This window comes from Bubalus kerabau, chromosome 20 (genome assembly GCF_029407905.1).
Source record: "Bubalus kerabau isolate K-KA32 ecotype Philippines breed swamp buffalo chromosome 20, PCC_UOA_SB_1v2, whole genome shotgun sequence".
NCBI lineage: Eukaryota > Metazoa > Chordata > Mammalia > Artiodactyla > Bovidae > Bubalus > Bubalus kerabau.
In genome coordinates, this window is record NC_073643.1 from 46,771,450 (window position 1) to 46,789,090 (window position 17,641).

Consider the following 17,641-nt stretch of genomic DNA (forward strand, 5'->3'; position numbering starts at 1 on the left):
CATGCTTAAATAATATGTTACATGCAAAAATATCCTTAAAATAATTATTTTTTTCATAAATAAGAAACTTATTTTTCTTTATACTAATTTTTGAATTTTTTTCTACTAAATCATTGCAAAGACTGTCAACCTTCTAACAGTACTATTAGTCTTAATTTTTCTAACCATGCATGATTCATTTGACCCTACAGTAGTTGTAGCTTGCTTGCCTTGTTTTTTCCCTGAAATTTTTTTTTAAAGTGTATAAAAATCCAATGGACATCTGTTTTACCTGGAAGACAGCAGGGCAATTTAAGTCCTAATAAATTGTTAATATTTTATTATTTCACACATGGATTTTGGAGATATATACAAATATGACCTCTCTGAACTTTCTGTGTTGAATGTGCACTGTTGTTAAACTACTTGTTTTTTCCCTGCCTGCTCTTTGAAGAAGTCAATTAGGAATAATGGGAAACAAGGGGTAGGCAAAACATTGCAGTGCAGTGTTATTTTCATCTGTCTGGGAATATTTCAGCCAAAAGTTTATTTTGGGAAAAAAAGAAAAAAGCCATAACACACTGTCACACACACACAAAGCCACAAATACTTTGGCTGCAAATTATTCTGCAGTATTGTTACCGTGTTGTTGCCTGTGTCTGTTCTCGTGTGTACAGCTGCCCTCCACCATTGCCCCTCTCATGCATGTGTTTGCGGATTCTTGTCTGTGTGCTTGTTCATGAACGAGCTCATCCTCCTCCCGGTTCAGGTTAATTTAATCAAAAGAACAAGAATGTATGGGTATGACTGTTAGCTGGAAAGGCCTTCTGCATTTTCAAGCCTTTCTTTCATTCTGCATCTTCTGCTGAAATTTCTCAGTGGAATGAAATGTTCAATGATCAGTCATCCAGTCTCTTATATGTTACCTGGCTTTACACATGCCCTTGATGATTCTTGGAGAAATAATTTAATATTGCTTTATCTCAATTTCTCTGTATTGGAAAAGGAAGCTGTTGGTATGAATCACTTGCTTGACTGTGAGGAGTTGAACTGTCTTAGTTCCTTGCCAAAACACCAGAAATAAGCATATTACTGTCTCTACCTCCACCGAGCCCCCATTTCTTGTAAGGGAAAAAAAAGCAAAAAGTAGCATCATTTAATGAAACAAAATAACAACAGTAAAAGAAACCCACCTTAAAAAATCAAGATTTTAAAAAATAGCTGAAATTTATGATTTTTCTATTTTGCCTTTTAACTGACAGTATACCCATAATTCTTGATAATTTTTTTTTCCAAAGTTAATTTCTGGGCCATTGGTGACTGTATTGTCTACTGTTCTAAATTGTTATCTTAACTACATTCTTTAAAAATATAATGTTGAAGGCTCATAATATTGAAGATGACTCCAGGATGAACCCAGAATTTGCAGACCGAATGAAACAGCTTGACAAAGAGGCATCTTACTACCGTGATGAGTGTGGCAAGGCCCAAGCAGAAGTTGACCGGTTGCTGGAGATCCTCAAGGAGGTGGAGAATGAAAAGAATGACAAGGACAAGAAAATTGCAGAACTTGAGAGGTAAACTTTGCAGTCATGTTGTAAATTGTCAACAGTGAGTGAACATTAGCTGCTTAGTTGTCCATCTCAGGGTGTGGTAAATTTGGAATGTACATTCATATTTCAAGGAAGAAACAGATTACTTATAAGGAACATAGCTTGTAGGGATAATGTTGTGTTTCTGTGAGATACTCAGAAGTTGGTTGGGTTATCTTTTGAGGGCTTATATACTTCTTCAGTGTTTGCAAAAATAATTATCAGCTTTCTTGAGTGATATCCATAATCTAGCCTTTGGGTCAGCAAAGTGTGTAAGAGACTGAAGCTGTGACTACCTGAAACCTCAGTTTTTTCTTATCAAAAACAAGCATTTGTCATTTAGGTTTGTTTTAAGCATAGAATATGGTAGAATATAGTTGGGAGTTCTTTCAAGACAGGGGAAATGAAAAGGAGCTCATATCCTTTGGATATCTTTTAGCACACCACAGCAAATTCATCTTGGAACTTATCTTTTAAGAGGACCTTATGCCATTTGGTAAATAAATATGTTTAAATAAGGTCTAAGGCAGGCTGAGTTGATAGCATATTATGTCTAAAAACAAAGAGGATTATATCAGGGTTCCAGAGTAATTAGATTTTCGGATAAATCTATTGTATTTATGTATAGTACAGACTCTAAAATTAAGCTTTTTATCAATGCTTTTTCCTATATTTCATGTAAGGAAAGAATTTCTGAATAATCTTATTTAACTCCATTACTTCTGAGGATTGCTCATTGGTTCAGCAGTAAGGCAGAATTTGTCTTTCCTAGATTCAGTCCATATGGAAGAGATCAGCAGATTTTGAATAAATCAGTGAATGTTTGCCAGCTCTGATCAAGACACTTGTGAGGCCCTAAAGGACCTCAAGGCATATGCAGAATAGCTCTCTATGACCTTGTATTTAGACAGATCGTGATCTTTAGTGACAGAAAGACCTGGGTTCAGGTTTCGCTTCTGCTTCATGCCATCTGTATGACTTTGAATCTTCTCAGAAGTAAATCTCTAACAACCTATTAAAATGTATCACATTTTGCAGGTACCAAGTCCTGGTGTAAGGTGAGGCGGTTATATCCTTATGAACACCTGAATGCTAAAAGAGATTCTCAATGTTATCTAGCTCTGGATTAAATGGATGGGTTGATTCTTAATAAAATTTCAACATTTTAAAAGTTAATGTGTAATGTACCCAAACTCCAAAACATATTTCATTTAAAAATCTTAGCATTAGTTTGATGGTAATCTGATTTTTGTTCAGCATGACCCATTTTAGAAATTACATCAAGACTTCCTTTCTGGTAAGAGTACAAATTAAAATCCTTAAGGGTTTCATTTGAATTTCAAAGTGCACAAGTATTCATTCTGCCAGCCTACTGATTATTAAAAATACTATTAATTTAGATGTATCTACATGTCTATTTTGGAACTATATTTTAGGACCAAATTTTTTTCTCAAAGAGATACTTTGAAATCACAGGGACGTTATTATCATGTCTTTCTTATTGCTGAGAAAATTGAGACTTTGAAAGATTGAATGAAAGATTTGTCCTGTGGTCAGAAAAAGAGAAAAGTGTAATGTAGGTTTCCTGACTCCTAGTCCACTTCTCTGAGAAGTGAGCCATGGAGAAGATGCCCTAGATAACATTACTAATAGTAATTATAATCATAATAGATGATATATATTTTTATGCTCACAGTGTACCAGTTACTGTGCTAGGCACTTGACCTGCAAATACTGTGTAACATTTAATCCTGCCCACAACACAGGAAGTCTCATTGTCATTACTTTATAGATGAGAAAGCATTTTATGGATTAAGTGACTTCCTCGAGGTTGTGGAGTTTATAACAGTCAAAGTCAGGATTTGAACCCAGGTCTGATAGATGAGCGACTGAGAACAGTCCCATCCAAGAATGGGCCAGAAGGAAGAAGCTAGTCCAGTAGCACTCAGCAGTCACATAGCTGGCCGAGAGGCATGGCTGTTGGCCCGTGGAGATCTGCTTCATCTTTACTACCTTTCAGGAGAGAAAGTGATGTGCCCCACATTTTGAAGGCATTTTTCTACACTAAACCAGCCCTTCAGAACTGTAATTGAAAATCTACTATAAATATTTGCATAAAATAACATAATTGTCTAGTTGGACAAACAGGTCTTACTTAGCTGGACGTTATTGCCATTAAATCATCAAGAATATTCACGTTTTTATTTCCTCAATATGGAATGTATTAAAACAACAGAGATTTTACAGGCATTTATCTTTAAGTACTTTCTGCACATTTTCTTTATCTCTGCCTTTGCCTCTCCTTAAAGCTGATGCCTCCCAGGCACTGTAATTCATAAAACGTGTGGTGGGACTTGACTCCGTCCCAGTTCTCTGCCTGCCTATGTCTCGCGTCCAGAAGCAGAGCATAGTCTGGGAAATGTCTGAGCCCAGACCCAGAAGGAGGTGGGGGGGTGGAGATCAAGAGGGGAAGTTTCTTGGGAAAAGGAGAGCTCAGCCTTGGCCTGCCTTTCTGACGCATTATCTGCTCGGTTACATGTGTATTCTGACCAAGGCATCTTCCTCGAGTTGTCAGACAGTCCTTTTCAAATTGGGCAGTATCTCTATTTGCTGGCTTAAACTACAAAATTCATACCTCATAATGTTGGGAACTAAAGATTACTTAGCAATGTGACATATATCTCCATTTTGGAGTCATAGAGGAGTGTTTGCAATTAAGTTTGTGATTTTGAAAACCAAGAAATTGAACTTGAAATAAATCTGTGGTCTCTGGTCTGTAATGTGACCTACCAGAGCAAACAGACCTTTTTAAAAAAGCAGCTTGTGTTCTAAAATACCCCAGAACTTCAGTCATGTGCAACGCAAGGTATGGGGTTAAGAATAACTCAAATGACACTGACACTGGCCTACTTCTTTCTCAGAGGGCAATTTGTGTTTGCTTTCTTTTCTGTTAATATTCTAGTTTTTTTTTTTTTTTTTTTTTACTTTCTCCCTGATAAAACCTTCTAAATAGCACATGCCTGGTACTTATATGGATGCATTTACCTCTGAAATTCCACATGAATGATGTTTTTCACAGTCATTAAAGATTCTGCTTTTCAAAGTGCATATTGCTCCAGTGTGGTCCCCATGTGCCCTTCTGTGCATAAACTCTTGGACTTGATGCTGATGGCTCAGTAGGAGTTTCTGCCTTGGACTGCAGGCTGCTCTGGGGGCAGTGACACAATGTAGCTGGGGGACTTTGCGTAGTCCCTGAGATTTGGTCCAAATCAGGCCAAAGTCTTTATGTGATCACCAATGATAGGTATCTTGTATGTGCACAATCGAGTAGCTAATTCATTAGAGGCAATGAAATATGTAGTCTTCCTGTGTCATTGCCCATCAAGGTCTCTAAGTGTTTTATTTAGAGTTAAAATTAATCCTTTAGTGCCTTAGGGGAAAGAGAGAGGCAGAGTCTGTCAAACAAAGCTTGCTGCCACAGGATTTCTGGCATCTCACCATGGGAACGAATCAGTTAGGCGACCTTTGATGTAATTATCTTAAATATGTTAGGGGCTTTGTCAGTATTTGTCTAGAGGGCAAGGAATGCCCAAATTGAGCCCTCGATCACATCCCTCCCCACTGTGAAGAGAAGAGTGGGTCTCAAAGGAGATTTTTACTCCTAAAACATAACATCAGAATAGAAAACAAGATAGCATTTAATTATCTGAATCAGGACTAATGCTACCAGACATTTGGACAATGAGAAATTATGTTAGATGCCTAAAAGTACCTTATCTACGGTTGAGAAACAGACTGTTATTTTTCCCTCTGAATTTTCTCAATAACATGCTGACATAATTTCTTTGCTTCCTTTTACAACTCTTTTCACAAAATGTAAACTTAAGCTTATTTTTTTTTAAATTATGATAATATGATCTAGAAGTCTCATGGTACATGGAAGAAACTTGATACCAGTTCTATTTGTTTTGATATAAACTCTTCTTTCTAAGTAATTTCCATTAATGTTTGTAAATGCATTTGAAGGAATTTCTTTAAGAAAAAGTGGTAGATGGTTTTATACCAACCCTAGCCTATAAGCCTTTTGGGGAAGGTCATGGATATCACAAATGCCTTTGAGGCAGCAAGAGAAACTAGGGTCCCTTGAAAAAAGCAACTAAATCTTAAATGTTTGCTGGTTATTTTAGTTTAGGATTCCATTCCCTAAAGGTTGGCCATGGACCTCAGTTTGATATACCCCTGAAAGATTTGAAACATCAGCTGGGGCCAACATCACTAGAGTGCCTACGAAGACTGTGGCCTGACTTAACTCTTATATTTGATCAGTTCTACATTTGTTGTCATGAAACACTCTGCAGGGGAGTTTCAGACACAAAGCATTGGCTCAATGCTTTCACCAAGAGTTTAATCTAGAATGTTCCACTTGATTTTTATCATTATAGTCAATGCTGTTTTCCTCTGAAATGTTTTTGTTTAAGCTTTCTCCTGAAGATTTGTTTTGCTTTTCCTTTTTGTGTGAAATGCTTCAAACTACTTCTTCATAGTATGGCATAATGGGGTCCCACTGAGCAGATAGCTAATCAAGTATTTGTTAACCCACTTGATTTTTTGCAAAGGGTGTTTTATAGGTTAAGAAAATGAATGCCTTCTGTGACTTCTGTGGTAGCCGGAAGAGGATGTAATTTTGTTTTTCTTTTAATTCTTGCTTTGCATAAGAGACTTTATTTTTTGACAGATTAGAAGGCCATGTTATATATTCTGCTATAAATTAGTTATCCAGTGTCTGGATATTTGCAATGATGAAGTCTGATCCTCATTTTCACAACTGAAGAAATTGCTCTCAGCTTTGGAAGATAATCTGTCTTGTCTTGGGAGGCTGATAGGCAGGTGGCACCTCACCTGAAGGTGTCCTCATAGTCTTTGATCTTGCGAGGTACAGTGCCCTGTGAGCATCTGAAATGTAAATCTTAAAATAGAAAGCCAGATTGCTCAGGTCCATTTGGTTTTTAACAGTGAAGGAAAAATATCTCATAGGATATAGTCTTCCAACTTACTGGTTCTAGTAAAATCTTTCTGACATAAGTGCTTACCACTTTTCTAATACCTTAGTAATTTCCATTTCAGTTTATTAAATAATAAAAATTTACACAGATAGGAACTTTTTCTATAAATATTCATCCAGAAAAGGGCAGATTGTGCCATTGGGTTCCTGGAATACACCTCTGGTTCATATCAGTGCTTGAGATTATGTGAATGACAGACTGGTTTCTTGCATGTAATAATTAATATAATTGCTTACAGTGTGTGCCAGGTTTTGGGTGGTAATATCAGATAAAAGTCGCTTTATTGTCCTTCATTTGGTTATGAAACCTGCTAATGTAACTTCTGTTGGCTGTATGTTTAAAACTAATGCGTTTCCTTCCTTTTATTCTCTTTTGCTATCCCTTTTCCTTTCTGCTTATCCTCCAAATTGCCGCTTTCACCCTTGCTCCAATCAGCTTGACTCTCAGGTCAGTACTTTCAGTTTTTCTTCTAACCGCCTTTCTCGCCTAAGCTCAATTTATTGCTTGCACTTGTTTAACAAACACTTTTCTGAAATGGTTTTCCTCTGGCAGCTACTTTTTTTTCCCTTCATTTCATGCCATGTCTAAGGAAGGTTTACTTTATGAGAAGACTGTATAGGTGGGAAAAGGTAAAGAAGATGATGAAAATGGATCACTATTGGATTATTTGATACTTTGTCTTCCTGGATTATAAAATCAGTGAAAGAAATCATTGTGAAAGCTCCCAAGTGCATTTCTCCTGAGCAGCTCAGAAAATTAGCTACATGATGTTAAACCTTGGAGCAGTGGAAAAATCAAATGCAGGATGCTAAATTTAACCTAGGAGAACAAAAGATTTGCTCATGACGCAGCAGCTTAAAAGCAAAATTTAATAGTGCAAACCATTCAGACTTTTCGCTTAATAAATCACTGTGTTTTGAAAGATTTATAATACTTTTTGTAAAGTCACTTTTGAAAATTATCAGTGTGTTAGTAACATATTGTACACACATGTTATTTCCTGTTATTGTTTTGGTTATAAACTTTTTAACTTCATTTTTATTAGCCATAAGATATACTTTAATTACCTAGGGCATAGCATATGGAGCCAAATGTAAAACTAGATTCATTGTTGACTGTGTGCACCCCAGTATTAAGAAGCAAAGTGGACATTTTGTTTGAAAATACATCCCGGGTTTGCTTTCTCTAACACAGGGGGCTCAAGTCAATAATTGGTTCTTCTTTAAGTCCAGCAAAACTTTTCCTTTCAATGATACATAATAATATCCAGTGATTTCTTTATCATTCAATCAATGAGTATGCTACAAGATGCTCATTGTATGATCTGGGCTACCTGGACTTTAAAAAAGAGATTTGAATTAAGAATCATAAAGCTTGCCTCTGAAAAGAGAAGCTATATTATTTTCTTTCCAGTATTCGGGCTATGCACCTCTGTATTCTGTCCACTGCTCATCACCTAAGCCAGTAGTGAATAATTCCAAAACTAGGCCTCCTACCCACACACCAGTTCTCCCCACCCACCACCCACTGCCTGCTCCAAACCCAGTGGTGAGGCTCATAGTCCTTGAAACTGAAATCACTGGTCTGCCATTCCCACATACCACACTGGGTGTCCCACAGGAACTGCCTTGAACTTCATCACAGTGAAGGAAGCCCGTTCTTAGTAATTCCCAAAACAAAGATCTAAACAGAGATTAAAGGCATGGCCCTACAGAACTGCTCTCAATGAAAACCTAATGACTGTTAATTCACTTGTTGGTGCCCCTATGTGCAGAAACAGGCATAGTAATGAGAGTAGGGAAGGAGGGCCTTGGCTCCATGGCATCCAAACCCTTCCTCCAAGTTTTGGATTTGCTCATTTAAGCACCTTTAAGCTTTTCTCCTTGCCTGTCTTTTTTGTTTTCTTTCCTTTTGCCTTCCTTTAGCTACCCCTAATCTGCACCTGTTGATATTTAAACCCTTGAGACCAGGGACCCCTTTCATTCTCACACCTCAGGTTCCCAGCCTTCAGATGCTGTCCATAGGTATTTTACTGTGTCTTTTATGTGCAGGAACTGTATTGTGCAGTATTTAGTTTTCTTTTCCTTTTGTGTAGCGAATGAATGTGAACTCAGACTCTCAGAAAATGGGATGCAGGTTTAGGGCTTGGAGAGTTTGTGGGTACTAGGGGTTCTCTGGACAGGGTGTGCTGATTGGGTTTGATAAAATGTGCAGGCCAACTCTACACTACAGTGGGAGAACCACAGTGGTCAACACAAGATTCCGATCGCTTCAACATCATCTAACCTCCTGCCCCAGTGAACACAGTGGAGAAAATGAGCAACTACTATGAACAGTCTGTAGTTATATTTTTAGCAGGAAGACTTGAGCAGCCCTGCTTCTCCGGAAACAAGTCTGTGGAGTCCTTGAAATTTTCTGAGCTTTGACAAGTTTCCAGAGTTAACTTTGCTTTTTCCCAACCCTTTCCAGGTGTATCAGTTAAGACAAAATGAAATGTAACAATTGAATACAGGATCTCTGGCCTTTGTGCTTTCTTTATATAGTGCACAGTTGAGATACCACATATTTGTGTTTGTACATATACATATATATGTGTATACATTTATCATATATATTTTATAAATATCTGATCTTTCTTACTGTAAAAGTATGTAGTCTGCCCTGTGGCTCTTTATCTCCCAATCCAAAGTTTTAAAACGTCACTAACTCTTGGGTCTTGCTATGGACTCTATGAGAAATTCTCCCTTCCATCTATTTTTAAAAAGTGGTCTCATTTCTTTTTCAAACTCTATGTAGATGCTCGTGCTTAAATTCAGGTAGACAGATGTTAAGTATTCGGTTTGGTAAAATGCAAATGTCATATTCTAAACCTATTTAGGGTCTTGCTCCAGAAAACTCCACTTCTTTCAAGAACCTCTTTACCCACAAACCAGTGGGAAGCTAGAGAAGTTTAGCGAGATCCTGCTTTGTACTCAGGGGTGGGTTTATGTGATGTGTGCTCATTTCTAGGAACTATTTGTGAGATTAGCCTGTGACTTAGGAGAGACGAGATTATCTAGGTAAATATATGTAGCAGTTCACCAAAAAAAGGAAAAGTATCCTTAGGGATTCAGTCCAAAATCCTTCCAGAGAATCAATGAAGTCAAACCAGAAAGTGCAGGCCTCTCCTGGCCTTTCCCAGCTTCCAGTTTGCTATGGATGCTCGGTCAGCTGCTTTATTGTTTGTGACTCTGTATCCCCTCTTGGAGAGGAAATAGCTGTTTTTGGAGTGGGTTTTCTGGGATTCTCATTGCATATGTCTGATGGAGGGGCTGTTGGTGAGGGAACTTGTGCATCTCCCTGACAAGCAGGCTCGAGCTGATGGCTGGCACCTGGCAGCAGGCGTGAGCTCATTGTTACAATCTCTTCAAACACTTCTATCAAAATAAACTCTTTGTAATGTTTCCCCAGAGTTGAAAATGGTACTCTCAATTCTTCCTTCTTCTTGCAAAAGATTAAGTTCGCTACTCCTGGACCTCAGAGGCCTGTTGCCCAAAGTAATAATGAAAAATACCTTGCCCGGAGAATCCTGCAGTTTGCTCTTTGCTAAGGTCAGTTCTTGGACCCGTTACCTCCACAAAGACAGAATAAATACCTCCTGTGTGCTAGGCAGGGCACTACATGCTGGCCTGGCATTTCAAAGAATACCTGATGAAAAACTGACCAAACTGTTTAGAAATGCTATGTGTTACATTCTTCATTTTTATATTCACAATGCACCTTGATATTAGTAATAACAACAGAAATAGCAGCAGCAGTAATAACTGAACACTAACTAAATGCCAGTACTGATTTAGTCATTTTGAGTAGTATTTACTTCTCATAACAACTGTCATTTCTTGCATATTAGAGAAAAAGAAACTGAAGTTCATAAAATGTAAAGATTTTGCTAAAGTTAATATAGCTAGTAAGCAATGGTATTGGGGTTCCTCTCCAAAAACTAATCCTTTCAGATTTACTTAAAAAAAAAATTTTTTTTTTGGCCACTTCTCCAGTTGCATAGTAAAGACTATGAGAGGCCGGTAGGAAGTAAACTTGTGCAACTGTGTTTAATCCATGATTTCCCAAATGCCGTGTTCATAGGTTGTATCCCATGAGGCATTTGGGGGGACTACTGTCTGTTAGGCAGCCAGCCTTTTCCTTCATCCTGATTTCATGCCCTCCCTCCCCGTTCTCCCCACATTCCCTATTCTGAGCTGGTTCCTTGTGCACAGATCCTGCCCTGGTAGGGCCACCTGAACTCTCATCTCCTCCCCAAGTGCCTCAGGCAGAGGCAGTTCTCCCTGTCTTGATCTCCTCAGAGCTTTATCGAACCCTTTTCCTTGACCCATGTCATATCCTAGCTTGAATTAGGGTAATCATTGCACTGTGTCTCCCAGTAGACAATGGCCTCTCTGGCACTGCATGAGTCTCCAGCTGCTTGTGGAGCTGTGCCACACACTGGAGGTGGCAGTTCATACTCCTGAATGTTGACTGCATGTCTGTTGAAGAAAGGAACTTCCATTAGCTTTGTCTCACTTCTTCTACCCTTTACGTGGTCCTTACAGAGACTTGCTGGTCAGCTTTTTCAAATAGGATGCTTGCAATTTCAAGAAAAATAAAGACACAAGTAAAAGGGGAGGGAAAAGATCTCTTTCTGAACTTGACCTCATTCTCTCCTTCCCTTCATCCCTCCTTTCTTTGTTCCCTCTTCCCTCCCTCCATATTCCTTTTCTCCCCCTTCCTCTTTTCCTCCATGCACCACACCCCTCCCCCCCCCCCAACTCCTTTCTAGACTATTCATTAAAAATCCTTCTCCATGCAAGGGTCTATGCTGGGTGTCAAGGATATAGCATGACTCCCTCCCCTCACTGAATTCAAAGACCAGTACTTCCTATAAGGAAGGATTTGGCCACTAAGAAAAATAGTTTGTGCCATTTATACTAATAACTGGAAAAACTAGGTTTCAGGTGTTTTTAAAAATTCCTTTTCCTGTTGGCGTTGAGGAGGTTATCCACAGGTCAGAAAATCATTTCCCTCTTTAAAGCTGCCTTATACTATTGCTGACATTTCTGGTGAAGTGTCAGAAAATTTTATGCCCAAGCAGAACTGGTAGAGAGCCAGAAATCAGTAGATTTTGCTTTGGGTGCAAATATTTTATTGAGGATGGAAAAAAGTTGTTTTCTCTGATTTACAGCTCCTGCAAACATAAAGTGGGATCTATATTTAGAAATGGTTTTGAACCTTTGAGATGTAGCCAGGGATTGGTTCTTGCACCTTTCCGAGCTGGTCTTGGTGGGACTTGCCATGGCTAATGTTTTGCTGAGCCAGCTCCAATTTGTAGAACTAGGGCTTTAAACTCTGTATTATTTTTACTGTTTAACTTCTGCTTAAGTTCTTGCTGTGGCGCTCCATCTGTACCTTCCAGAATAGTGAATAGGATGGAAGGAACACAATTTGCATTGTAGTGTGAATATTTTATAGTGCAGTGTGTTTCCGAGGTTCCTCGAAATGAGTAAAACCATTCTTAACTTGCAAATCTGTTAAAACAATGACAGCAGGAAAATCAAGAGAGAGTCCTGGGTAGGCCTATTAAGTCCTGGCCCCTGAATAAGAGATGTCAAGTTGGTAGAGGTAACGATTCATTTATATTTTTTCAAAATCTTTTTTTTCCCTTTTCCTCCCCCTGCTCCTGGCTTTTGGTTGGTGCTACCATATGGATGAATATCAGCAAATAGTAAATCTCTCAAGATCTGTTAGCCTTTTTTGTAAATGTTGAGAAGGGGAAGGAATTTTAGAAAAATGGTTTCTCAGTATTATTATAAATCACTTTCTAGAAAAATAATATCTTGTTTCCTTTATATGGCTTTTCTTATGAAATGTGAATTCTGTCACTTCATTACCCACAATACCAGCCTGAGCTGTAGAGAAACCTATCCACCTAGTGACTGGAGCTTTCTTCCATATTGGGTAAAGGTGCTTGGACTTTTCACACTGTGTAATGTCACATTTATGTGAAGCCTACATTTTGGGGGAACCTGTTTAAAAATGAATGGGTACTGAGTGTGTTCCTCTGAAGAAACTACTTTGTCGTTGATATATCTAACAAAGGCTTTGGAATTTTCCTTTGAAGATAATTCTGATGATTTCAATATTTCTCAGTCTAAATTTAATTAATACTATATAGTTAAAAATCATTTATAATATTAAAAATATAATAGAATTGTCATCATACTGTCGCTTCAGTCGTTTCCAGCTCTTTGCAACCCCATGGACCGTGTAGCCCGGCAGGCTCCTCTGTCCATGGGATTCTCCAGGCAAGAATACTGGGGTAGGGTTGCTATTTCCTTGTCCAGGGAATCTTCTAGACCCAGTGATCTAACCTGTGTCTCTATGTCTCCTGCATTGGCAGGCAGATCCTTTAACACTAGAGCCACTCTTTGTTTATATAATATTAAATAAACGTGAAAAATAGAATAGAAAAGTAAGGCAGAAATTGGCTGGTTTTTCTAGGGATGCAACTATTTAATGAAGATGGAAAAAAGTTCTTTTTCCTAAATCGCAGCTCCTGCACAAAGTGGGTTATATAGAACCATTTTCAGTAGAAAAACTTGAGAAACTATAGAGTAGGTGGGAAAAATGGGAAAATGGAAACAAATTTCCCATTGAAGAATCTCTTTTTGCTCCTTTTTCAGCCCAGGAACAGTGAGACTTAGGTTTTAACTCCAATTTGCCCATTGATTTTTTTTCTTCCATTTTTTTTCTAATTGGTAACATTGTTAATATAAGTGTTGTCATTATTGGCATGTACAGCTGTGTATACAATAACTTATGCTTTACAATAATTTTTTCAAGGAAAGCTGAAAACGTGTGATTCTCACAGCGTGTTGAAGAACTGTACAATTTCTTGTAAGACCCCACACATAACTGGGAAGATGTAATGTGAATATAAGTAACTCTTGAGACATTTTAATGTGGGGTAAGAGCAGAACTTCATACAGAGAATTGCTTTCCAAAATTCTATTTTATGTCCTAGAAAAATCTATTTAGAAAGTTTTGAGAATGTAATCACCACCTTTCTCAGATGGGAAGGTGAAGTAAGGGAATAGTCTCTCTCTGGTTTTTGGTATTGGTCAACTGGAATATTCCCATGGCTGGACAGATCTCGACGTGATGTGTGAGTTGAAGTGTAAGAGAGTGGTTTTAAATTTAACTTCAGAGTCCTCTGCTATTTAATCATATGTCAGTTTGATGGTTCCAAGGACAGCATGATATGTTGCTCACAGATAATTACTGTGGAGAGAATGAGTTGGTATAATAATGAATAGCTGGAGAATCTTCTGATAACCTGTGATGAGTGGGCCTTGGTGAGAAACACTCACTGGGCAATTGGCACATAGGTGTCCTATCACTTTGGTGAGTGTGGGTGCTCTTCTGCTAGTTTAACATGCAAAGTAGGGGCTTTTTAGGGATTCTTGAGCAGATAAAAAAAGCACTACTCTTCGATTTTACATGTGTTAGCTATCCCGGACCTGCTATTACTTTATGTTAGCATTTCACTCATAATCCAGGTTATCCAAACTGATATTTGTTGTCAGAATATTACATGTAGAAAATTAAATAAACTCGAACCTAAGAAACACATTGGTATTTCTGTGGAATGCCAGACACAAGTCCTCATGTCTTTAAGCTTATCCCCGTGTCTGTAAAATGGAGACAGTTGTATTACAGCTCCTCTCATGAGCTTACGGTCAAGATACATGTTCAATGTGGAGCACAGTCTGGCACAGAGTAGATGTTCATTAAGTGGTGATGGTTGTGGTTGTCATGGTTATGGATATGTTGAAGGTTATCCTGCTTAGAGTAACAGGGAGTTCATGCAAGAGAGAAGTAGAAGATCCTGTCGAGTTAGCTTCCTTTGCTTACCTAGTTGGAAATATCTGAGTTGCTGGGATAAAGACTGTAGACTTTTTTTTCCCATTAGCCACCGAGAGATTTTGAGGGAAAGGTTAAAAACAGCATCATTCTTCTAAATACTGAATGTGTTATTCCTGAGAGATATGAACACCTGAACTAGAAAATGTCATGCTTATTGAAAAGTAATGTATTTATGTGTGTGTGTTTACACACACACACACACACACACACACACACACTTATAAGTTAATTGACTCAATGCATGTTTGTCTTACGTAAGGTTGTCTTACATTAGGTTTTTCTTAAACTAGGAAACTAGATAGCCAGGATTTGGCCAAAACCTTTTTATATCCATGCATAAAAGTACAGATACTTAGTTCAGAGGACAGGCCAAGTACCCAACTGTGTTCCTTCATCCATTTATTTTCTTTATTTATTAACTTACGCACTTTCATCAAGTAGTAATTGTATGTCTGCTTTGCTGCAGGTATAACTAAAACAGTTCCTGAAAGTAGCATCTAGAGAGATGGAAGCAAATAGATAGGATTTGTAGTACATTTATGCATGTGCCATAATATAATATATACTATTCTGCACATAAATTTCCTTTATTTTAAACAAAATATCTTTACAGATCTTCTCATATTCATACATAAAAGCTTTCTGTTCCTTTTTACCTCTATATACAGTTCCATTGTACATGTCGCCTCCTAAAGGACTTATAGATTGTTTCAAGTCTTTCCCTTTCATGCAGACTGCTATGATTAATAACTGAGTAGACTTAATTTCCTATATATGTATATATAGGAATATATCTGTAGGATAAATGTATAGATGTGAAATTGTAAGGACAGTACATTTCTAGTTTTGCTACATTTTGCTGGTTGCCTTCTACATAAACCATTTAGTCCTATGAGCAGTATGTAAGATTGCTTTTTTCCCCCCTTACATTAACTCTGTCTATGCCATGTGGTTTGTAAGCTTTTTGATCTCTGTCAGTATGGAAGGTGAACCATGGCATTTAGGTGTATTTTTCATTTGCTTTTATTTTATTACCTGTGACCTTGTTCATCTTTAAGTATGTTAATTATTTGACATATTTATTTGTTGGCCTTTTTCTTATTTATTTGTAGAAGCTCTTTGTATATTACAAAAATGACTCGTTTGTCTGTAATTTGAATTTTAAATGCTCCCCCAGCTACTTTGTCTTTTTTTGTTCTTGTTGTTGTTATGCAGAAATGTTAAGAACATTTTGAGATAGTCAAATGTATTCAGTATTTTATTTAATGTCTTTTGAATTTTGTGTCATAGTTAAACTCTTCCACACAAGAGTATATGAACAATTGTCCTGTGAATTCTTTGGTATTTTTATGGTTTGATTTTCTATATTTAGTCTTCAGACCATCTGGAATTTATCTTACTCTAAGGTATAAAGTATGGATATAACTTTATTTCTTTCTAGGTCAAGTGAAGTTTAAATATCACTTCCTCTGTTTGCCTTTAACTGGAACTAGCCCAGTCCAGGTTAGCTTTGTCTCCTGCAAATTCTTGTAACTTCCCAGTAGAACATGAGGCACAGTCTTAATTCTTGTTCAACGTTTGTCTTTTAGTCTAGAGTGGAACTTCCATCTGGAAAGGACCTGTCTTAATTCATACAATGCCTGTAAAATAGTGGACACTTAATAAATATTTACAGAATGAATTAATAATGTGAGTTGTAAAGATCTGAAGTTATGAGGAGGTAGAAATTATGATTAACCAGAAGCTATGGAAAAGGAATGCAGAAAGGAGTGTGAGTCATTGAGGCTCACATAGAGGGGAAACCAAGTCAACAGGGTGGTGGGAGGTTAGCTAACCCTTGCTATATAGGACAATAAAGCAGCCTTGTATGGAGAGTCACTTGGACCTCAGATGGCTTTTCCATACCCTGCTCTCCTGCTCTGTGAGATCCAGGCAGAATATCATTTTTTTCTTCTTCTTCTTAGGAAGATTAATTTCTCAGCTTTCCCTTGGTTCAGTGAGACTTACCTACATGATTGAGATGGTTGCAGGATGTAGGGACAAGTGTGAAAACTATGTCAGGAGAAGAACAGAAAATTTTTGTCCAGTCTGTGTTTTAGATGTTTTTTGATAGCTAGGTAGGCCTGTCCAGTAGGCATGTTGGAATGAAAAATCTGGAACTGGAGAGTTGAGGCATTACCCATGGAAGAGTATGGCAAATTCTATATGAATGTCTTGGGCATTCAGAAGAGTAATGACTGGGAAAATTTCTATGAACATGATAGTATTTGTACTGGAACAGAAAAATGGAAAAGATTTTATCAGATAAAGAACTTGGTGAGGAGAATGAGCAAAGACAGAAGAGGCGGGAGGTACAATGCATGCGAATGGGTTTCTGTAACTTAGGCTCTGGAGCAGAGGAGGAAGTGAACAATAAGGGTTTCCCTGGACAGGGAAAACCTTGAATGCTTAGCTAAAGGCTTTGAACTTTATGAGCCTGGGAAGAGCATAGTCAGGTGTATCTTCTAGAATGATTAATTCTGTAGCAACTCTGTTGTGGAAGGGTAGGCAGTAGCCCAAGCTGAAAGAAACCATAGCACTGAAACAAGGTGGTGGCCATAGAGGTTAGGAGGCGGTAGCAGGTTTGAGAGAAGCAAGGTTAATTAATAAAACAAGCAAGCAGATAAAACACAAAAATCAGCAGCCTATATATTTTAACAAGAGCCAACAAGACAGGAAAAACAAGCAGATGAAACCTAGCTACTATCATAGTAGGAAGAAAGTAAAGGTGTGGTGACAGATACTTTGCTCAGGCAGTCTGTGGTTGTACCTGTTGCTGCTATAGCAGCAGAAATAAGAAAAGACTTAGTTGACTACTTATTTGGTGCTAGGCATGGTGCTGTGCATTCTCCAAGGTTTATCTAACATTTTCTTTATAGAAACTCCAACAGTAGATGCCATTTGTGAAATTATTAGTCTCATTTGTGAACTGAGGACAGCAAGGCTCAGAGAAGTTAAGTAACTTGGCTTCTATCACACAGCTATTAGTGGAGCCAGGATTTGAACTCAGCT

The 17,641-nt window shown here is 37.9% G+C and overlaps 1 protein-coding gene across 8 annotated transcripts in view; it reads left to right on the top strand.

Annotated features, from left to right (window-relative positions):
• The window catches only part of ERC2 (ELKS/RAB6-interacting/CAST family member 2), a 997,915-nt gene that overhangs the window by 496,550 nt on the left and 483,724 nt on the right, over positions 1 to 17,641 (top strand). For 7 of the 8 annotated variants that reach the window (XM_055558162.1, XM_055558161.1, XM_055558164.1 and 4 more), the window contains one exon: positions 1,363 to 1,556. In XM_055558162.1, coding sequence (XP_055414137.1) covers positions 1,363 to 1,556 — 194 coding nt within the window. Of the gene's footprint in view, positions 1 to 1,362; positions 1,557 to 2,609; positions 2,730 to 17,641 lie in introns of those variants that run through there. The other variant, XM_055558168.1, reaches the window with a different exon arrangement.